At 27.4% G+C, this 24,783-nt stretch overlaps 1 protein-coding gene across 2 annotated transcripts; it reads right to left on the bottom strand.

The window, feature by feature from the left end:
* Positions 1 to 4,064: 4,064 nt before the first annotated feature.
* Positions 4,065 to 10,078, bottom strand: LOC129319972 (transcription factor bHLH35-like). Of its 2 annotated transcripts, none has more exons than XM_054965090.1 (5): positions 9,929 to 10,078; positions 9,621 to 9,786; positions 9,109 to 9,393; positions 7,892 to 8,062; positions 4,065 to 4,363 (listed from the first exon to the last, which is right to left on the bottom strand). In XM_054965090.1, exons 1-5 carry the CDS (start codon positions 10,000 to 10,002, stop codon positions 4,274 to 4,276), a joined length of 786 nt encoding a protein of 261 aa, XP_054821065.1. In that variant the 5' UTR covers positions 10,003 to 10,078; the 3' UTR covers positions 4,065 to 4,273. The 2 variants fall into 2 exon arrangements, with proteins under 2 accessions (XP_054821065.1, XP_054821064.1); XM_054965089.1 differs by having other exon boundaries at positions 9,621 to 9,789; positions 9,929 to 10,076.
* Between the last annotated feature and the right edge of the window lie 14,705 nt (positions 10,079 to 24,783).

Below are 24,783 nucleotides of genomic sequence, written 5' to 3'. Positions count from 1 at the left end.
CTAATTTTTATAAAAAAAAAAGGGGGGGAGTGTTGGCTGATTGTCTGGACTAGCTTGTAATCTTTACTGATTATGTTACTGTTCTTCATTCAAAAAATTCAGAAAAATTAATTGATACTTTTCTCGATAAGGAAAAAATAATTGATATTGAAACTATCTTTCAGAATAAAACGTGTTTTTGGTGGGACAGGAAAAAAACAAACTGTAACGAATTCATTAAAAAAAAATGACACCAATGGGCTTTATGACATATTTGGGTTCACTTGATGGACTTATTAGAAGATTATGGTTTATATTTTGCCCACTAAACGTTTTATCTCCGGTCAGCGATTCCCACTTGAAAAATCATAATGTTCATCCAATACTTTCGATTTTCTTGTTGGGATGCTCTTTAGTTTTTTGTTGTATCATTCTCATGAAATTTACGCACGCACCAACCTCCATACACGTGCGCACTAGTTTCTTTGATATATAAATTGAAATATATATTTAATCATTTAATTTTACACAAGATTTTATTTTTTATTCCTTTAATTTTATAAAATATCTTTTTAATCTTATAATTTTAATATTGTTAGTTTCATTTTAACAAATTTTTACATTAAATTTTTAAATATTGACATATTAAGTTTAATTTTTTTTAAAATAGCAATGATTGATATAAAAAATAATCATTTAAAACCAATTATGTTAGAGTTAAAAGACTAAAAAAATACTTTATAAAATTAAAGAATTAAATTAAAATCTTATATAAAGTTAAAAGACTAAAAGTATACTTTAGCCTTATATATATTCCCTCCGTTCAAAAATGTAAGACATTTTTTGAGGAGTTAGACGTTTAAAAATAAAAAACATTTTTAGTCTTTTAAAGTGTAATCATTGCATTTTTTTTCAAAAATATTCTTATTGATAGTGACTTTATATTTATTATAAGGTGTTTAATAGGAATAAATGTAAAAAGATAAGGTTAGTTTGAAAGTAGGTAACTACTTTATTGGGGGTAAGATTTGGTTAAAAATGCCTTACATTTTTAAATGGAGGAAGTATATATATTATGACATTTTCTAATTAAAAATAAGTTAGCATCTTTCTTTTTTTCCCTAAACAAGCAATATTAAATTTATGATTCATCCAATAAAAATGTGACATTTAGGCAACATTAAATATAAATTATTCTAACATTAATGATAGTAGAAAGAGAAAAATAAAAAATTAAATAGACATTATATTATAAAATTAATTTTATTAAAAATAATGATACATTAGATTTTATTTGATTGAATTTATATAATTTTATTATATGGACCATGAATAACGTGATGTATCAAGTCCGTCTAAGTCAGGCCAAAAAAAAAAAGAAAGTCCATCTAAGAATTTCTCTCTATATTAATATTACTTGGTTAATGGTTAGTCACATCAATTAACAAAATGGAAATATATGATCAGACATAATGCTGCTCATGAAAATGCAACAAACATTGCATGGAAGTATTATGATTGTTTTCCTTAGACAAATTTTCTTTTTGATAACTCAAAGGTAATGAGTGTAATTATGGGCCTGTTTAATTTCTGGTATTAGAAATAAAAAGACTTATTTGAGTAAATATTTTGGATTTAAATTTTTTTAAATTGTTCTTATTTTTATTTTATAAATAAAAAATTTACAGCTGTTTTTGTTTTATAATTTTTATTTTTAAAACACAATATATTTGACTACTGTAAACTACCTTCAACTAAAGCCATCATTGTTATTACTAGTAACTATTGGCAACTATTATTATCGATTTATTTCTTAATTTTGAAACTATTTTCAAATTATTGTCATTTATTCTTTTATTTTGAAAAAAATTGTAAAAATTAATTTACAAAATAATTTTTTTTTTAAAAAAAGGGACAAATCAAAGCAAGCCCCTATAACATGTTTTTCTATCTCACTTCCTCAAAATGCATGGATACATTCATATATAAATGTACATGTCCATGTTCGGGAATATTGGTATCTTATAGAAGGAATTGATGGCCCATATATAAGCCATTTGATAGATTATTAATTAAACTTTTACAAATATTACCCCCATTGCAATTTACTTGAGGTTGAAGTATGATGTAGTGTTTCTCAGTGTTCTTAAATGAGGAAAAATTTGGAAAGATATTTTATTTTCAATCAAAGTTAATGAGCTAACTACTCTTCTTTATCAATAGTTTTATAACTTAGTAACATGTAAGCTCCTCTATAAATATGAGATAGCAGGATCGATCCCAATTGTAACATCAAATCATTAGTGTTTGCTTCTCTTATTCATAGAAGGGGGAAGGAGAGTTTAAGTTATTATAGGTGGTTCAATTAACCAATTTTTTTTTAAATGTTCAATCTTGCATTAAAAAAAATTAACTATCGAAGTCATAATTAATGAAAGCAGGTAGCTACTTGCTTCCATCAAAATCATGATTTTAGTATCTTTTCAATGCAAAACCAAGCATAAATTTGTGTCCACAATCCTTTTTGATACTATTATCTCAATGCAGTACAATCGTTTTCTAAATGAATGCAAATGTCCATGTTGGAAAATTTCTTGGTTCAGAGTACTAAAATTGTTACCCATTAATTTTTTTTTTTTGAATGCATGCATGCTTTTTTTCCCCCCTGAGCAGTATCTCATGTATTTGTTTTGAAGTTTGATGATTTGAGAAAGATTGATTCTCAAGGAAAGGAGAGAATGATGTCTTTCACTTGATTGTCTGTAAGTACTGTCTGATTAGCCTTTGATTAATGTAAAGGGTTATTGATTTAATTGCCAAAAAAACATAAACTAACTTTATATTTCTTGATACATGTTCAATATATTCCTTTTGTTATATGACTTATGGTGTAATACTCAAATTTCCCTTACAGTCAAAGAATGATTAACATACTCTTGAGAACAATATCGATTTCATAATTTCTTAAACACTAGTGAAAATCAATTACTATTGTTCTTTTTTTTTTCGTTGTTTAGAAGTAGCAATATTAGTCATACTTGGTTAATCACATGAATCGACAAAATGGAAATGCATGCTTGGACATAATATGATAGAGATTGTTTTTTGATTGATTTACTCTTGAGAATGCTGAAAAAATTGCATGGGAGCATTATGATTTCAAAGGTAATCACGTAACAAAATTATTGAATTGAATTAAATCTGACATATTACGGCTATGAAATCATGCTGATTCAAACCTCTATCGGACCATCATTAACATTTTACCATTAACATTTTACCAATTCCAGCAATCGTCAGATATTGAGAAAAGTGATTCGCTTGTGGGCCTTTTAATTTTTTTGATGCAAGAGAATTTTTGTAAAAGAAGAAAAGCATCAAAACATATGCCCCATGTCTCTTTAATATTACGAGCATTTTTTTTAAAGCATCATGTTTAAAACATAAAACATTTTGACGCACGCACGCACGCACGCACAATGCATGGCAATATTCAAGTTTTCATTTTTTTTAATAATCCTCTCCGTCAAGCATTCAGAAAAAAATTTTGTCTATGAAACTCACAGCCAATAGTACTCCGTCTGTTTCTCTATTTATAAAAGAAAACAATTGTATCACACATCACACAAAATGAAAAAATTAGTTAATGACAATGATTGCGTCTAGAAATTTAAAAAAAAAAAAGAAAATCACATTCAATGATCCCTCAAAAGAATTATTTACAGATAAAGGTTAATATAGAATTATTTGTTATTAAAATGATAACAGACTTTTTTTTTTCCAAATGATAATTTATTATTGGTCATTGTTTGCAAATAATTCTCTTAAGAGATCCTTGTCTACAATTCTCTAGACAAAAAAATAGACTAAAATATCCTTGTATCTAATCAAAATAAAGCTGCATTAATTATTTTTGTTAATGAAAATTATGAGTTTATGAGGGATAATTTGGAAAAACTATAATAAATACTTATTGAAATATATAATTTTGCTTAAAAAAATAAAATAATAAATGTAAGTTCTAGAAACAGAGGGAAACTTCTATTATAATTAACTTGAATGTAATTTTAAACCAAGCCCATGAGTATATGAAATGCAACTTTATTATCATTCCAGGAAAGTACAAGCTTACAACGACTAGTTATGGCTTTTAGACATTTGAAAGAACATTTAAGACTAAAACTAAGTGATCTGAAGACTCATAATTGAGATCAAGGAAGATACGTAGAAGAGGAAGACACAAACAACTGAACTGAAGAGAGCCCCCTAAATTTCCTAGTAATTTTATTTGTGATTACATGGTCATTGGGCTTTCAAGATCATTTAGGGCTGCAATGGCTGCCTGGATCTTTATCTGTACAACGTCTTTCTCTTCTTCATCCGCCTGAAAACACAATGGATTTACATGAGAAGAAGCCTATATCATTTTAGTGAAATTGAGGGGATTCCGGCATAATTTTATTCTTCAAATAATACATCATTTTTCCAAGTATATTTTTAATAAATAAATCGCCATATATTTAGGTTTCTTCCAGATCAGCATTAATTAATTATATCCCCTAATGCTAACCAGCCAGCAATTGGGCTCAAATTTCTTGCAGAACCAGCTATGATTATGACACTTCAATTTCTTGCACGCCTGAGGCCAGTCATCTTTTGTAATTGATGTGACTTTTGTAGTCGTGCTGGCCACATTCATAATCCATGGTTAATTAATAATCAGGTACGGCTTTGACTTTATGTAAGCTTCATAATATGTTATTTTCTCAAAAAATTAAAAAAATGTTCTTAGTATAATTTTTCTATGCTGATGCAAATGCCAAGGAAAGCTAGGGATTTAATGCGTTTAAATGAAATGGTTTAAAATGTAGTAACATGTAATTTAGATTACAAGCAACATTTGAAAATTGGAATTATACGTTAAATAGCTATATATTCGATTAGTAAAGGGTTGCGTACAGCTGGTATTGATTTCATTAGCATGAGGAAACATGTTTATGTGAGAGTTACCTATAGATGACAGAGTTTAAAAGAATATCAACAGCGATAAAACTAAACCGAGAAACAACATTTACTCACGAATTTGAGAACCTGAGCGTATAATTACTCTATAGTAAACACCTAAATTTTATATTTCTAAAGTTCAGTCACTTCATGACAGCAAAACATAGTCGCATGCCTAATTCATCTCTAATGGGTTTGTTGATTTCATCTTATTTTGGTTTAATGTTAACCCACGTCACTTGCACTAGAATATATTATAATTTACCAACAATACAAGAAAAATATAAAATAGTAATTATCAAAAATATGTTCCGCCCGCAATAAAAAAATAATTTGCCTAATTAAGAAATAATCGAAAATAAATAATTAAATATTAATTTAAAAATGTAAAAAAATTAAAAGAAAATTAATTTGGGAGTCTCAGAAGCTGAACTATTGGTTATTTAGTTCGTTACTCGAGAAACGACGAAAATCAAAGAAACGAAGTAAGGGTCAATGTTGTGTTATACTGGTCTACGCAGAATTCGGCTACCAGCTAAGCGACAAGGCGTTTTTGTCTTTGCACGTGAAGACGACAACAGGAATGAAAATACGTTTAAACTTTAAGGGGGGAGAGAGACAGTGAGAGTGTCTTGTGATAGAAGCTTCAAAGGATTCCGAAGAACATGACGACACCAACGAGGATGCAAACTAACGACCTACCGCGTGGTGGAGGGAGTTCGCTCTTCATTTCCACCCTCTCCATTCCTTCTTCACTTTCTATCTCAATTATTAATTTTTTTTTTAAATGGTTAGAATTTAATATTTTATAAAATTAATTTTTTTATTTTTAATTATAATTTTAAATCTTAAATTGTAATTTAGATAAAATTAATTATATCTTAAATTTATTTATTTTTTTTCATAAATTTAATGTTTTAATAATAATTAAAAAATAAAAAATTAATTTTATAAAACATTACATCTCAACTATCAAAAAATGAATTTGATGATTGAGATGAGGAATGGAGAGGAAGTGAAAAGAGAAAAAATGGAGAGAAACCAACTCTGTGATAGAGATATGCTATCAAGATTGAGAAGAAGAAAAGGCAGAAGATTCAGAGCACTAATTAGAATTCAGAAGCCAACCTGATTCCGAATGAGCATCACGTTTTGGAATTCAAACTAATTATCCCATGTTCTATATACTACTATTGAAGGAAATGGGTGGTGCTGGAATTTTCCGGGAAAGTTTATAGATTTTCCTCGCGTGAGAAATATGTCTAATTACTTCTGTGTTTTCTTAATGCCCATGTGAGTTTGAACCCTAGGTCAAATCAATTTAGCAAGCAATAAAATCCCTAACTTGATTACTGGAGGTGTACATCCCTCATTTCATCTCCTTCTCCTACCTAGTAAGATATTAATTTTTTAATTTGTGAAATTGAGATAAATTTTAAAAATGATTTTAAAATTATTTTTCCCGGAAAACTCGAAAATAGCAAGCCAAATAATAATCTTTAAAAAAATGTAGTAGTTAGCGGATGACTCACCAAAAAGCATCCAGAAATGGAGTATATTAAATTAAGATGAGAATAAGGATAAGATTCGCATGAACTAGCGTTGTCTAATTCCCAAATGTGAGGACAAGACTAATCATAGAGATGATTTGTACAGTATAAGATTAAGTAATGATTAAGCATAAGGATTGGATTATTATAATGAATATTTGTAGTGGGTAATGACGGGGCTAATTAAGGAGTGAAGTGGCCTTGAGAAAAAGAAGAAAGGGACAGTGCTGATGGCAAAACATCAAAATCTTTCTTTTGTGACGATTCGAACTTTAGATTGTCCAGAGAGAGGGGGGGACAAGTAATTGGACATGGCATCACAATTTTATTTTGTGGTGCCTTGAGAAGCACAATCTGGAGGGCCTTCTTGCTTAATTGCAACACTTCAGAGATTACGGATCTCACACAATTGTCTAAAGAAAACAAACACACACCCAACTCACGGATTATTCACTTTTCCTAAAGTCCTCAACCCCTTCCTAGCATATGGTCCCCATCTCCTTTTGGCAATTTAATTAATTTTTTTATTCTCCCTATACAAATATTTATCATTTGATCATCATCATTATTATTACTTTATTAACATTATAATATAATAGGAAAACATAATAATTGCTACCTATAATTTTATCAAGTTTTATTTTTAATTCCTGTAATTTTTTCAACATTTTTCAGTCCTAATAGGGGCTAAAATAATTAAAAATATTGAAATTATAGGCACTTAAATAACAAATATCACCCAATCTTGCTATAATTATAAGGACTGAAAACATTAAAAAAAACTATAGAAACTAAAAGTAAAACTCGATAAAATTATGGGGATCGATAATTGTGTTTTTCCTATTATAATTTTATTTTTGATCATATTTAGATAATTTCGTATACCTTACACTACCAACTTAGATTCAAATATTTTCACTTTTCATGCTAAAATGATAGTAGTTTTCTCGAAAGTTTATTTTGTACTTAGATAGACTTAAACAAGGAACCTCATACTTAAGTGATTATAACCTTAACCTTGTTCGTTGAGACTAATATTCGTTGATAAGATAATTCGTTGATAAATGCTATACATATATACATGTGTGTATTTTTTATATATATATATATATATAAAGATAGTAATTAATCAATGGAGTATTCATTAAGAGTGTATGTGTGTGTTTGTGTGTGTAGAATCTACACAAAATCTCAGACTAGACATATAAATCATAAAAAAAGTATGACTTAGTTGACGGTCCATAAAGCTTGTAAAGTTGAAGGCAGACATATATTATTGATGGAAATGATAAAAGAAGAAAATGCAAAAGGATTTTGACCAGGTAAAAAAAAAAAGGAGGAGGAGGAGGAGGACTGACCTGAATGAAGACGGTCTTGAGGAGCCTGCCAGAGAAGCAGGTGATGTTGGCAGTAATAATCTTGAGCTTCAAGGATTCAAACATTTCACACAGCTTTACCATTGTGTCTGTCCTCTTGCTGCACGTCAAGCTCACCACCACTGTCTTTTCTCCCATGTATGTCACTCTTAGCTGTTCAATTCAATTCCCCCATCATTTATAGTATATAAGTTTATTGATCTTAAACACATATGAAACTTGCAATCAAATTTATATTACATCTAGGTAGACCGAGAGTGCAGGTAAATAGAAGAAGATAAAAGTCTAATAATGGACCCCATATCAGATCTCTCTGTACCGCTGCATCTAATTAAACTTAATCTTGGTTAATTTAATTGATCCATCCAACTGAATCGCTTCTAATACTGTAAAAAAAAAAAAAGAATGAAAACAGAAACAGAATATGAAGTCTCATTTTTTTTTTTCCAAACTTTTTCTTCCTCTTTTTAATTTAGGCATATTAGCTCTTTTTTGCCAAAAAAAAAAATCGTTAATTGCCTGCCTTGTATTGTATGTCTAAACTAGTGGGCCTGGAATTTTGACGTGGCAAAGAAGGAAGTGCACTATTGTCTTCCGTGACGATGCTAGATGTCCTATGCCCACAGGGGTTTGAATATAAAACATGAATGCTTCAGTCTTCGGCATTGATTTGGATTCTTTCATTTCCCCTGGACCCCACCCCAATTCGTCTTTCTCATTAAAATATTTTACAGCACTGCACCTAATTTACCCGCCAACGTAACACTCAAACATGCATAACGCTCATCAAAATAAACTTGCAACTCCACGCTTTCTCAAACGTTTATTATCTACAATTCCTTTATATTTCTTATCAATTTTTAAGAATAAAATACTAGTATGATATGGATATTTATATATAAACATTTTTAAAAAAATAATTATATATTCTTAAAAAATAAAATCAAACTATATCTTTATTACTGAGTTTTGCTATCAAAATATAAAATGAATCTAGTTATATAATGATGATATAACAATTTTTTAACTTAATTTAAATAACAAATATATAAAACCTGTTTCACATGATACAAAGAAGATATAATTGTTATTATTATATATGAGTGGGTGCAGATTTGATTAAATTATTTGTGAATAAGAGGGAAATCGTTTTATAATGTCAATTATAGGGGCGAGGGGGGAGAGAGAGATGCGATTACCTCATGGACCTCAATGGGGGAAGTTCTTGAGCTGACGGACTCAAAAAGCTGCTGCTCTGTCTTGTTCCTCTTGGATCTGAGAAGCACAGGCAGGTCTTGCTCGTATTCGAAGCTTGAATTCTGATTTACACCGTTGCTGCTCATCATCATCATGTTCATGTTCATGTTCATGTTCATGTTCATCCCAGATTCGAGCTCCGTTATCTCTGCTTCGATGCTTTTCTCTTGTTTGTGCAAGTCTTGAATGTACTCTATAGCATCCTTTATTATCGACGCCTTATCCATCTGTTTCAATTAATTGCCCCAACCAACACACCAGCAGGACCACCAATTAATTAATCAACAGATTCAATAATACCACCAAACAATAATATATTTAACTAACTGAATAAACATTTCCTAGTGGTCTGGCGGATTCCGAGTTCTTTTTTTTCCTTTTTAATTTAATCTTTTTCGTCTTTTCCGTCCAACACTGTGAGAGCTAACTAATTGGTAATTAGCAATTAGTTTACCTTGCTAATGTGGGGAACCACTGCTCTAAGAGCGAAGAGCCGATCGTTGAGCTTCTTCCGGCGATTCCTCTCCGAGACGATGTTCTTGGAGGCCGCCGACGAAGAGGCACCGCCGTCCGGCGAGCTCGAGTCGTAGTAGCCGGAGATTGGCTCGTCCAGTCCCCAGCTGCTGCCGTCGTCCGCCGAGTTTCAGAGCCAAATTTAGGGAAGAATCAGTTCAGAAATTAAGTTCGATCGATCATGGACTACATATATACACAAAGGAGTTTGATTACATACATAATTGTTGATTCAGGTGAGTGAAATACCTGTCGAGCTCTTCTGTTTGGTAGAACATTTGCGTCTCCCAGTAATGCTTGAATTCGTCGCCTATGTTCTCCATGGTTGTGGAGCTCGAGGTACGGAGATGCAGAAAGAGAGAGGAAGGGAGCTTCAGTTACGCTTGGGGATGATGACAGAACAAATGAGGATCAATTTATAGGGCAAGCGACAGAGCCAGAGGGATGAGATTCCTCGTTTAGGCACGTGCGAGGAGGCGGGGACGCACGCGGATATGAAAATGAAAAACAAAATTAGTATTTGATAAGCTTAATTATATTTAATTATATTTTATCTCATTTTAATTATTTTATTTTTATGTTATCATTATAAAAGAAAATTATTTTTTTTTCTATTGCACCATGTGCCCTCTCATTAGATATAATCATATTCAAAGTATAGTTGAGTATTAAATATAAACAATTTCTTTTGATAAATACGAAGAATAGGCTCCGAGGACAGCGGAAATTATGTCCCCAGTACTAAGAGTAAATAGTAAATCTCTTTCGACTCAGTTGTTGCTACTCGCATAAGAGTTGAGATTTGAATTCTTAATTATTGAGTATTTCAGTGACAGATGATGACAACTTTAATTGGTATATATGTATCTTTTTTTATGAGAATTTGAAAATTATAATTTTTAAAAGCAAGTAATTGAAGCTTCCCAAAACTATATGGGAGAATGCAATTTTTTGGCAGATAAATTGAATTTTTAATCAAGAAATTGCAATATTATATGCACAAAATAATATTGCCTCTGTTTTATTTATTTTTTATTAATTATATAAATCTTTTTATCGGAGGCAATCATACTTGAGGTATAATTTGGGATACTTTAAAAATTCAAACCTTAATTTATAATGTTATCTTTCATTATACCAAACTCTCATTTGTTACTGTCTCAGTTTTAAGTATAAGCATTTAAAGATTAGGTGCACGGAAGAATAATGAATTGATTTTCCAGCCTTTACAAGAATAAAGTTCGGGGATGTGGTACAAATAGAATAATAAATTATGAAAATAATTAATTAAATGATAGATTTTAATCATAATTGATTATATTATAATGTAATTTATTTGAATACTGTTTTTTTAAAATTAATTTTAACAAATTAAAGATATTTAATAATTTAATCAGAATTGATTTTTAACTATATAAATTACTATATAATTTAATTTTTAAATATCAAATATTAATTTTTTGAATATACAAAATTTAAATTTTATTAAAAAAAAAAAGAAGAGATTTTAATTTTATTTTATTAAATTATGTGTTTTTTTATAATTTTTTTTATTTTTTTTTATAACGTTTTTTTATAAACGTTATGCAAAAGCTGATGGACAGAGCTTACAGAAAAAAGTGTATCCTGACTCATAATCGATTTTTGATCATTTTTGACTGTTTGCCTAACTTTTTATATTAATCGATTTTTTGCCTCAAAAATTGATTAATGAGACAATCCAAACAGACTGGAAGGCATGTGAAGTTAGCTGCATCTTCCTAGGACCAAAGATAGCCGTAATTTACAAGCCTGCGTTATAAACAATTTTACCTTGTTTTAGCTGATTCATTGAAGCTTAGATTTTCGGGACCTAGGGGGCAGGGGCTCCCCTTGGTCTTCACATTATTCTCTTGGAGGACCTCAATTCGCTTTCTTTCAATTTGCAGTTTGTTGTTTTTACTTTATTCTGCAGACCTTTCCAAAAAGATGTCCCTTAATTCTCCAACCGGATCAGTTAGCACCATGTTTACAGTGCACTGTGCACACAACTATAATTTTATACTCATTAGAATCTATAAAAGATGATACACTTTTTCTCTCTCTATAAATCATTTATAATTTTTAAAAAAACAATAAAAATAAGTTTATTAATTCTGTTTGAAAATTAATAAAATTCCTGACCTTATCCTTTTTTTTGTTTAAAATTTTGACTTTATCCCTATTAAACCTGTCATTTAATAAGCAAAAAACCCAAATTTAAAAAAATATATAAATTTACATTAAGTCAAGGTAATGTAGAAAAATATCAGATATATATTTTTATGGTGCCATGCAAAAAGGATTAGAGTATAAGAACTCCTCTTCAAATCCATTATTATTGTTGTTATTATTAGGCCAAAAACCGCTTGATTATTCATACATTGGTTATGTCATTTACTATAATTTTAGGTCATGTTTGGTTTGCTGAAAGCATTTTGAAGGAAATGCAATTGGGAATGGAACTATAAAAGGAAAATGAATGGAGAGTTTGGTACATTGGGAAATTTAAATGGAAACTTTGTATCAAAAAAATGTTAAAATACAATTAAACAACACCTATCACTGATCTTCATCTCATTTCCTTCATTGATCTTCATCTATAGTAGCAAATCAAAGAAGTAAGGTTGACATGATCAAGGAAAAAGAAAAAGAACACTAAAACCCGTGCATGTCTTACAAATTAGGGTGAGGGGGTATTTTTGAACACAACATTTTTTGTAAAAAAAAAAAAGAGTTTTATAATACTCCATTCATCTCAAATTACATGATAATTTAAAATAAAATTGTGCATATCATTAAAATTAATTAATGATACTTTACAAACTCACTTTTTTAAAAGCAAAACTATAAATTTTTTAAAATTTTTTATAAATTTAATAATTACACCACAATATCGTTTTAATAATTTCTTCATTTGGAAAATACTAAATGCTTTTAAAATTATTTTATATTTTTGAATAACAAAATTTCTCCAATTTTTGTTTTATGAGTTGGAACGAAAGTGAGGAGGTGCGTGCACACGCGTACGAAAGAAAAGGACGGAACGATGGTGGTCAAAGGAATTACTCAGGAATGGTCAGCCTCGCTGCTTCCCGGAAGGACTTGCGCAGTCACTCCTCAAAGGCGCTGATACGGTCTCTGATCCCGCGTTTAACAAACCAATTCGTCCTCTTTGCATGTGTCAGTGTAACACACTACTATTATCGGATTCCCCTTTTGACCAATAATTAGTAAATCGAACCACATCGGATGATCTGATCAATCTGACCGTCAATCAATTTAGATTTTAACTTGATCAGTATATGAAGAGTGTTTTGGTGTTGAGTCGAGTTAGATTATTTCGAACAAGCGATCGAACTAAAAATTCAGATCAAATTAGGAATCAGATTTAGCTTTTAAAAATTGAACTGTTTAAAAAAATTTTAATTTTTTTAAAAAATGACCAATTTTTTTAAATTGTTTGATGCTATATTGTATCATATGACTTATTAAATCATGATAAACTTAAAATATTTAATTTTATTTTTAAATTAAATAGTAATTTTATAATTATTTTTTATATTTAAAATATTATATACATATATAATTTTTTTAATTTAATTATTACATCACCGATTTGATTATTGATCTAACCAAATTGAACCACACTAACCGTAAATTGTTGAACTTTTTGACTCGATATCCAATTTAATTTTAAAAACATTGCTTTTGATCTCACCAAATATAGTTTTTTTTTAAATCTCTTCAAATTTGTACTAATTACCTTTTTTTGGGTGAATATTGTAATTGCTATTAACGCTCACAATCTATGAAATTGTCAAACTTGGCTTCTCTCTATTTTTCTCTCTCTTCATTTTTCTTCACTTTTCATCTCAACCATTAGATCTATTAATTATTTTTAAAAATTAAAAATAATTTTATGAAATATCAAATCTCAACCATTTAAAAATAAATCCAATAGTTGAAATGAGAAGCGAAGAGGAAATGAAGAGAAGCCAATTCCAAAATTCTCACCCCATGTAAAATGTGAACGACTAGGAATTTTGTTTTGGAATGTCTATTTATTGCAATTCCCCCTTTAATATCCATCCATTTAAAATATTTTCTCTATTCAGAAATATAAGACATTTTTAATCTAATCTCACCATTCAATAAAGTAATTACCTACTTTTCAACAAACCTTATATTTTCATATTTACTCCTATTAAACACCCTACAATAAATATAAAGTTATTATTAATAGGGGCACTTTTGAGAAAAATGCAATAATTGCACCTCGAAAGATTAACAATACCTTATATTTTTTAACATTCAACTTTTCAAAAAATGTCTTATATTTTTTAACGAAGGAGTAATAATTTATTTTTCTTCTTCTTATTTTTGAGAATATGAAACAGGTTTAAAAGTTTACTCAAAGTTTAAACCTTATCATTAGCTGTAGTTATTGGTCTCAAATTCGGAATGAGCTGTTGTGAGTTGTATTTTCTTTTCTTCTTGACAATATGTTATGAGTTAATGTTCCTAGTTGAAGAATTTGAATCTCTTTATTTTTATTTCTCTGGTTTTTTCTATAAATTTAAAGAGAAAAATATGTGTGTGTGTGTGTGAGATTTTTTCTGCCAACGTAAGTATATAAGATTTATTCAAGGAATAAATTGCACAAAATTCCTTGGAATTTGAAGTTATTTGTCAATAATCTCCTTAATAGTTAAACTTTGAGACTTAATAATGCACTTGACTAAAATTTTATATTTGTCGTAATAACCCTTTCATTGTTAATCGGTATTTCTTCATAAACTCCTTTTAAACTTAGTTTTTCTTCTTCTTCTTCTTTTTTTTGGCATATGACCTCTTAGAATTTGGAAGAATTGAGGAATTGAGGATGTTAATTATGTACTTATAATCCAAAAAATTATGAGAGTTATGCATAACTTAATTTTATAAAATGATATCTATAATTTGCATTCCATATATTTATATTTATTTTTAAAAATAATACAAATAGGTGAAACTATGAGAAATTCAAACTAAACATGATAATGCTTTTTTTTTTGGTTTAAAATAGAAATTTGGAGAGATGCTAGCATTTCAAAGTATAAATTGGGACAGAAAGTGTACCAACAAGATTCATTCCCCAGCTTCAGGCCAAAAAAAAAAAAAAGCTTCATTTCCTAACATTTTTTTGGGGGTTGCTTTTTCATGCTTGTCCTCATTAATTAATCAAAGTTATTTATACTTTCTCTGTCATTACTTCATATATTTACTTGTCCTTATTTACATGTTCATTTTGTCCTCAAATATAGATGTTACGTTTCAAATTTCAAGTCACAATTAGTTCTAGTACTTGTTTTCAACGATGGCCGTGTTAAATGGAGGTTGTTAATATTTAATACAATGTGATATTAAATGGAGGGAAAAATTGGAAAAGAAAAAAATAATTCTTACCTCCCCCGCTCAATATTAAAAGGTATTTTTTTAAAAGTATGATTTTTTTTTTTCAAAAATTCCCTTATTAAAGTGTGTAATTAATAGTTTTTTAATCCTAACACCTTATTAAATAAGAGTAAACCTCAAAAGAGAGAATAAATTTAAAAACAATTAACTCATTGAGAGTACGATTTAATTAAAAATATTTTATAATGCTATATGGAGGGAGTATATTATACATGGATTTAACTTCCACCTTAATTTGTACTCCCTCTAGATTATAATATAGTAATTGGTGATTAATTCTCGGTTTTAAAAATAATTTGTTGAAACCTTGATCTTTTAAATTTATATATATATTTTTAATTATATTCTTATTAAATACTATATATAAATGTCTTGATAATGAGAGTTGAAATTCTAATATATTATTTAAAAAATAATAATAAATAAGGTAGATGTATAGTTGGAAGATTTTTTAAAAATGTCTTATACTATAATTTCAAGAAATATTTTTTTTCCACGAGGACAACCGAGTAAATATCAGACACAGATAGGCACTTTTGTCTTCCAAGTTAAAAAAACATGTATTAAAAAAAAAAAAGCAACTGCAACTACCTGAAAATACAAAGTTAACTAGGCAAACTATACATCAACTTCCTGAAAAGTTAACTTCCTAAATTGTAAGATGTTTACACTCCTCTTTGTCTTATCTATAAAATAAAAATGAAAGATTAATTTTGGCCACAGATTAAAAATAATTTTTTTCTATCCTTATTAGAGGATAGAAATGAAAACCTAATAATTTTAAAATAAAGTTAATAAAATTTATTTTTTATTTCACTAAAATATATTAAAAGTGATTTATAAATTTTATATTTTAAAAAGTTAATTTGTCAAAGAAATAATGCAAGTGAATCAGCATTCTAAGAAACCTTCACGCATGTGTATACCAATAAATGTTCTTTCATGATCTGGATCCTTACCAGTTATACTTTTACCAATATTCTCTTTCCCAGTTTGCCAGGCTTTCATTGACCAGATAATGAACACACTTGCCAGGTGTGGTTGAATGAACAATCTCCATACTCATTTGTTGATTAATTTTAGATTTCACAAATATTGAGAATATTCTCGAACTCGGCTAATTAATTTCCAGCTACAGAATCACTGTCACGAGCCCCATGTTTAATCCAACGACTTTATTAATTATATTCTCACATCAAATTCCATTGTTCTTATTATTATTTTGTTAGGTTCAATACATTGACGAAATTGATGGTTTAAACAATAACATAATAGTGCCATTTGTAATTAATAATTTGTTTTAATCAATCACTTTCAGATTTGATCTATTTATCAATCGCCAACTGCTCCATGTTGTGTGTCATGAACTCATAATCGTTACTTAGGGCCCTTGCCAGTTGGGACCGGGCCCGATCACACCATCAAGTTTTCCCCCTAATCTTCGCCAAGAATGAAAAAAAAATTTGCATTAAAATTTTAATTGTCACTATTAAGACATTTATATAAAATATTTAATAATAAAGATTGTATAAAAAAATTATACATAGATTTTTTTAAAATAATTAACTAAAATAATTTATAATCTAAAAATAGTAATATAATAATTTATAATCATACAATTTTTTTAAAAAAAATAATGTTATATTGTGTATTTGATATATTAGTTCCGAGATAAATAAAGAAATATAAAAAAATTATATTCTGGAAAATTTTTACAGTAGTTCATGAAATATTGATAATTTAAACAAATGATAAGGATGAATTTTTAAACTTTATAAAACACAAATTAACAAATATAATATAACTCTAGAAATTTATATGTTAATATATTTAAACTAACATTAATCAGTATTATTTGCAAACTAAATAATATAAGATAAATTATATTGAAATAATTGTCAATGTCTGTAATAATGATTGATTAATGATTTATATATATATTTGTATTAAAAGTATATGATATAATATTTTTGCATTTACATGTGTTGTGTGCAAAGAATTTTTTTTTTTTTTTTTTGGTAGGAGCGGCTAAAATCCCATTTGAGATGGTCCCCTCTCTTCAAGACCCCTGCGTTCACTTTCTATCACATCATTCACACGATCCATAGTTCTGCCCTGATTAAAAGAGTTATAATCGTTTGAGCACGAAATTTTATATTTAAGCTTACATGAGTACAAAATGCATCTTTGAAAAAGTCACTTTTGATTAGATTTAATAATGCTTAAATTTAACTTGATAATAAATACTCCACCAATCATATTTATAAAATATATAGAGAAGAAAAAATTTAATCTTATTTATTTTTAATACTCTTTTTTACATTTTTATTCTTTTTAAATATTTTAAATAAAAATATCAATAATAAAATTTAAGAATATTTTTTAGAAGTGAAGATAAAAATTTTTAAATTTTACGATAGAGTTAGTGAGGTTTAAAATTTTTTTTGTTATAATAAAATATATTAAAAGTAAGTTATAAATAGTATTAAAGAAAATAATAGTTTAGTAGAGACAATATAAAGAATGGACTAGAACGTTGACTCATGCATTGCATGGCTTGTTTCTTTGATGCTTGTTTGAATGATCCTACAAGCATGGAGACCAAAGGCATGAAACTAATGCTCCCTCTGATGAAAATTTCAAGGCACTTAGCTTCCGATTATATTTCAATAATTATTTTTGTATTCCCATAAAAAATGACATACCTTTTACTTTTTACCCCGCAGCTCTTTTTACAGAGAGTAAAAATGAGTATGTAGTCAAATTAAATTACTCATGCCCGCATCAATTACTATAATAGTAATAAATTTGAAACAATAATTTCAAAAAGTAATAAGCGTTGCGTATTTTAGACTAAGCTTAGTTTAAAAAAATGCCTTACAATTTAAACGGAAAGGTTTACAAAACATGTAACCCAAAATAAATCAAATACATCAAATTATACTATTATTATTGGCAAGATACTAGGTTCCTACGAAAATTAGATGAGGATTGATCATTGATTTTGGTGCCTAGTCTCTTCGAAATCTAAAATTAGTCACAAACTAGAAGGATCCTTATAAACTTTCTAAATATATAAAGATAGAAAAATTAGATATAGAGATCCTACTGTTGTTACGTGAAAACGAAGGAAGTTGGTCATCATGGTGGTTACGTTATTGATTTAACAATATAGTTGGACATAAAATTTATATCGAATATCAAAATACCAAAATATAAATGATTGGATGCTCGAATTAGTTTTTGTGCATGTAACAATTTAGTTGTGAGAGATAGACTCATTGCTCTCAATGCCTCGGGAGATATATTATTTGCAATTGGTTCATGCTTATCAAGAAAAACTATCTATCTTATTACAAAATTAATTACAAATACTCTCTTGTTATTCATATGTGCACGCACATATATACACATACATACAGACATACATATTTCGTTGGTTCACAAAAGCCACCTTATAGTGAGATTTAACTTTGAAGTAATTTTTAACAAATCAAGCGACATATTTTTTTTAATTTGCATGAAAAATATTTTAAATACTCCTTCCACCCTAATTCGTAAGATGCTTTTGATGGAGACTCAACTTGTCAAAATATAAGATAATTTGATAAAAATAAAATTTCGTTAATGATAATTTTTCAATATTATACTTTTCATTATATTCTTTTTTTTCTCTGCTTTTAATATTATTTCACAAATTGAATATTAAATAAAAGGCACTTTTCATTTTATATTTTTATTTTAAAAAAATAAAATTGTAAAGTGTATTTAATTAGTTTTATTAATATGCATAATTTTCTGTATAAAAATATTGTATAACTTAGGATAGAGGGAGTATCTTACAATAAGAAAAGACAAAAAACAACGTGAATGTGGTACAAATGGTAGCAGTCTTAGCCCCTTAAATTTCGTTTCAGAATTCGATTCCTAAAAGTACATATGAAGAGTATCTCTTAAAAGGAAAACAACCCGTTAACTAACGCTCTGATTTCTCGAGAGATTAATTTGGCTACTTTAGAAAATCCTTGAGAAACTAGAAAAAAGAATCGGAAGGGGCACTTCACATGGAGGTCACATGATTTTATTTGAACTTAATCAAAGTTATTAATGGTTACTTACAGTTCTCTGGATTTGATCAAAACATGTAATGTATTGTCAAATAACCAGCAAGAATTAATTTAATGAGTTGAAACGCGTGTTTAACCGTTCTCATTTAACAAATGAAACATTGCATTTGTCTTTTTCGTTATTCAATTAAATGCTTGCCCTTATAAACACGAAATTTTCAGATCCGACGTCACGTGGGACCATCCAGCATTTCAAATATATTTTAGATATTTTTTAACAAATGAACAAACATGACATGTATTTGATAAGTGCATATATATATATACTTATTAAAAAAACACATAAAAGAATTAAAAATATAATTTCAATTAAAAAATATCCATGTTATAGTTATATATATAATTCTTTATAGTAATATCAAATAAAACACAATCACGCTGGCCAAAAAGGAAAAAAAAACACAATTATTAATTGTACTTTTATTTTATATATATCTAATTACCTACCTTCCAGTGCTAATAGAGTAATAATTCCCTACTCAAGATTTATATGCCAAAAATTACATTACTACGTTTTATATTTAAAGAAAATTTAATCTTTATCTTTTTATTATGTCTGAAGCTTATTTTCTAAGAAAAATATAATCTTTAACTTTAAAAGCAAATTACAAAATAGATTAGGAATAAAGAATATTTATATTACAATCTTTAGCAAAATTTAATTTCTTAAAAATAACATTATATATCAACTCACAATCTATAAGTATCTATCAAAAATTAAAATTTTTAAAATTAAAAAAAATAATATTTCATTGCATATGCATTGAAGAAGTATCAGTGAATAGAATTCAAGTATGTGAGGTAATTTAAAATATCAATATTTCATAATCTTTATAAATGCGTATGGGTTCGAAATTACCCTTAACGGGTGGTTTATGTTTAACGTCGGGTGCGCAACAAACCAAGGGAAAGAATAGAGGGCTAATACGGTCATTATACATGGCTTATCGGAAAACGGAAAAAAATAATTTAAATCTTGTTTTATTATAAAATTTTTTAGAACTTATTATAAAAGTTCGCTATCATGTGAGAGGCGTCAATTTATCTGAACAACACCAAAGGCTTAGTTTTCTTTGAAAACAAAATGTGAACACAAAATAACACTGCGGCTTCTTTGATTTTCTTCAGTGCATTATGAACACAAAGTACATTCTTCTATTGACTTGACGTAAAAAAGCTAAAATGAATGAATGAGAATTCTATATGAGCATTATTTAGTTTTCTCGAAAAAATTATCGTTGAATGAATAATTTTTTGATAAAAATGTATATTAAATTAAAGTGTAAAATAAATCTTCATATTACAAAAAATTATACTATATAGTTTTTTAAAATTGTAATAGTTTTGAAAAAAAATCATAAAGAAGTAAGGTTCCATCAGAAAACTATAACCTTTGTGTCTATGTTTTGAGCGAAGTGAGCAACAAGTTAGTATGGGTATTAGCTTCTCTTTTATGTACACAAGCTCATACAAAACCTTATAAGAGGAGGGTGGTGTCTGTTGCAGCCCCCCTCCAAAAAAAAAAAAAAAAATCATCATATATCTTTTTTTAATGTAGGTATTATGTGTATATATATAATATACATACATTTTTATTTATACTTCTTTAGTCTATATATAAGGTAGAAAAAATAATTATTTTGGTTCTATTTATAAAATACCTTAATGAATATTGTGTCTATTTTTATCATTACTCATATTAAATGTTGGAAATTATATTAAATACTAGAGTATTTTATTTTTAAAATATGTATATTTAATAAAGATAAAGTAAAAATGTGTTGAATTTTTTAGATAAAGTCAATGAGGTGTAAATTTTTTTTATTTCGGTAAAAATGCTTGGAGTGACTTATAAATAGGACTGAAAAGAATATAATTTAATAAAAATATGATATTATATTTAGTTATTTAGATATATGGTATCTTGTGTTGTGTTTTTTTTTAAATTTTCTTGAAATATTTATGCAATTATACTTCTAATAATTAATATAATAATATATTTTATCTAATAAAATTTATTTAAAAATTAAGTATACACTTATTTTTTAAAAACTTGGCCCCCCTTGATTTTTAAAGCCGGTTCCGCCTCTGGAAGCATGTCCGACATTTTATATTGGCCAATTTGTCAACTTCAAGTCTCATCCAGTTTCTCAATCTTCACATCCTCGATAATGATCTTAGAGAGAGAAAAAATTAAACACCACATATGATCGATACACAATTTTTTATGAAGAACTAGTTTACTTAAGTTTTTTATTTTAAGAAAAATATTTCATTAATTCTTATAGTTTTTTGAGATTTTGCTTTCAATCTCTGTATTTTTTTCTAGTGTTTATAGTCTTCATAATTTTAGCAATATTGGGTGACATTTGTGACTCAAGTCTTTATAATTTTAGTATTTAATTTGAGTCCCTATAAGATTAAAATATTAAAAATATTATAAGAACTCAAAATAAAATTCAATCAAAATATATATATCAATGATTGTATTTTTTCTTTATTTTGTGCATGAATTACTCCTTTGGTCTTTTTTGTCATTACTAAAGCCAAAATGCCCAAAACAACCAAAATCTCTTGGGTACATAACACCCAAGGCAATTGCTCCTCCAGTCTTACTATAGGATGAAAAAAAATAATTTTGATTCTATTTATAAAATTTTTTATTATTTTAATGTTTATTTTTACCTTTGATTCTTATTAAAGAGAAGCTTGATTTTGATTACTATTTTAAAAAAACTTATTAAATTTTAATATAGAGTTAATAAAAATTAAATTTAAATTTTTTAATTCTAAAAAATATACTATGAAGTAGTTATGATGTGTTTGGTTGGGGGGTTTTTGGAAGGGAAGGAAGCCAAAATAACCCTCCCCTCCTCTCATATTGCTCCCCTTCAAATTAAAATACTTTGGAGGGGAGCTAATTTTTTTGACTAGTTGCCATTATCTATTTTTAATATTTTTTAAGTATAAAAATAACTAAAAAGGATAAAACTTTTTCATATCAAATTATGCTTCACTAACAGACCACGACCGACTTCATGAATTTTTTAAAAAATTATAATTCATCATATTTTATTATATATTTAAGAAAGTTATTTATTTTTTATAAAAAAATATTATCATTATATTATTTATTTAATTTTTATTCACATATTCATAATATGATAGGATGAGAATGATTTTTTAAAAAAATCATATAATTAAAATTGAGGTGTAAAATTATTTTTTATAAAAATAATTTAAAAATTTGAAACTAATATATAAAGATATGATAATAAATTAATTATTATTTTTTAAATCAAATAAAATATCATTAAAGATTTCTCTCCTTCCAAACACACTGTTAACCATTGCTGATATTAAGGGATTGGGAGAAAATATGGAATTGAAATTTGAAATGATGGTGAAAGACAGGAGGAGGAAGTTTCATTGACTGTGGGACCCTTCCACTAAAAGTAGATTTGAGTTGACGGCAATACGGCGCCGTCTAGGTGGAAGCGTTCAAATGATTCTTTGCGCGGAACCAGCAAAATTTCCAGTGTTTCCATTGTACCGTACCGTTCAGCTTCGCAACCGCAATTTGCTGACACCACCGTTTCTCTCTTCCCCTAGCATCTCTACTATCCGTGTTTTCTCTCGCCACGTCTTATTTGTTTCCCTCCAGTTCACAATTTGACCGTAAAAGACGGGTTCCCTCTTGTTTTTTTTCCTTAATTTTGGGTATAACATATTGAAAATGATTTATCGCTAAGGTCAGAAAAGTAAATATTTCCTCTCTCGGATGCAACCCCATCATTCATTGAAAATTGTGAAAAAATTAAGAAAAAAATTATAATTTCTTCTAAAACATGACATATTCCTTCAATCTCAGATATTTTTTAAAATAATTTTTAATTTAAAATATAAAATATCCTATAAAAATTAAACTTTTTTTAATTTTACCTAGATTAACATAAAAGTATTTAATATAACTATATTATTATTTAAAACTACAAATACAAATAAAAATATATCTCACTAAAAAACTAACTTTTCTTAAGATGTGTGAAATAATTGAAAATATTTTATAATAAATATCAAAAGAAATGTGTGTATTTACATATTATACTCTTTATGTTTAAAAATGTAAGGCATTTTAATAAAATTTCACCTTCAAATAAAGTAGTTACCTACTTTTTTAACTAACCCTAACTTTTATATTTACCCTTAAACACCTTATAATAAACATAAAGTCATTATCAATAGAGGCATTTTAAAAAAAAAGGTATTGATTACATCTCAAAAGATTAAAAATGCTTAGATTTTTTAATATCTAATTTCTTAAAAAATATCTTATATTTTTAAACTTGAGGGAACACATGTGTAAGTTTAAATATAAAAAGCTATATTAATGATAAGTAACAGCGAATAAAAGTAGTTCTAAACTAAAGGATGAGGAGTTGATTATTCTCACAGGGACATAAATTTAACGGCCTATTTGGTAACTTGTTTTAGAAATAGTTTTTTGTTATTCAAAATAAAAAAATAAAAAAACTTATTTGATAACGTGTTTTCAAAATGTGTTTTCAGAAAATAAAATAAAATAAAATATTGTTCTATAGAACAGAAAATGAAAACAACTTTTAGGTATTCTGAGATTATTGTTTTGAAGAATAAGGGAGAATGAGAAAAATATCTATTTTCATTATTTTTTCATTCTCAGAACATATTTTACAAAACATCAGTTCTTAGAACAATAAAATAAAAATAATTTCAAACAGCCCCTAATCTCACTCCATGTATTAATAAATTTTTTATAAGCATTGTTTGAGTTATAAAAAATACCTAATAACTCTCAATCCCAATCAAGAGTGTTCAAAACCCAGCCAAATCAAAATATAAATTCAAATCAAAATTGATTAATAATTAGGTGAGTTTTGATTTTTATGACTTGTGAACTGATTGGTTCTATCTAGATTTATGTTTTGAAAAAAGAAAAAATGATAATCATTTTTTTTCAAATATGTAAATAATAATTTAGTTTCTCAAAATGTCATAATTCTCCATAAGTTTTTAAGAACTTTTCTATCATTAATGAATTTATATAAATTATTAAATTACTCTTGTTAAAAATAATTGATTCACAAGCTTTGTTAAATATACACAACAATATAATAGCAAATCACGACTTTATATGTTAAATTTTTTATTTACTGTTACATTGTTACAAATAGAAAAAAGAAAGTCGTGAATATTTAAACAAAAATTATGAATCAATTATTTTCAATAAAATAATTTAATAATTTATATAAATTTATTAATGATAGAAAAAGTTTTAAAATTTTTTAAAAAAATTATAATATTTTGAGAATAAATTAAAATTTTTGTTTTCATTTTAGAGAGAGATTTATTTTTATTTTTTCTTGAAAATAAATAAATAAACACATTTAAACTTGATCTAAAGTCTAAACCTCAACAAATTGGAACCAAACCCGTTATCATAAAACAGATCAAGTCTCGTTC

The sequence above is a fragment of the Prosopis cineraria genome, unplaced genomic scaffold, assembly GCF_029017545.1.
Source record: "Prosopis cineraria cultivar Desert tree isolate PC_DT_omini unplaced genomic scaffold, ASM2901754v1 PC9, whole genome shotgun sequence".
NCBI classification, from domain to species: domain Eukaryota; kingdom Viridiplantae; phylum Streptophyta; class Magnoliopsida; order Fabales; family Fabaceae; genus Prosopis; species Prosopis cineraria.
Note: the sequence above shows the minus strand (reverse complement) of the source record. Positions and strands in the feature narration are given on the sequence as shown.

Excerpts from the sequence above, each read along its gene's own strand:
- LOC129319972 (XM_054965089.1), bottom strand. The coding sequence starts at position 10,002 with ATGGAGAACATAGGCGACGAATTCAAGCATTACTGGGAGACGCAAATG. Across the intron at positions 9,790-9,928 it reads CAAACAGAAGAGCTCGACAG|CAGCTGGGGACTGGACGAGC; the intron begins GTATTTCACTCA and ends GGACGACGGCAG. Across the intron at positions 8,063-9,108 it reads CCCCCATTGAGGTCCATGAG|CTAAGAGTGACATACATGGG; the intron begins GTAATCGCATCT and ends TGAATTGAACAG.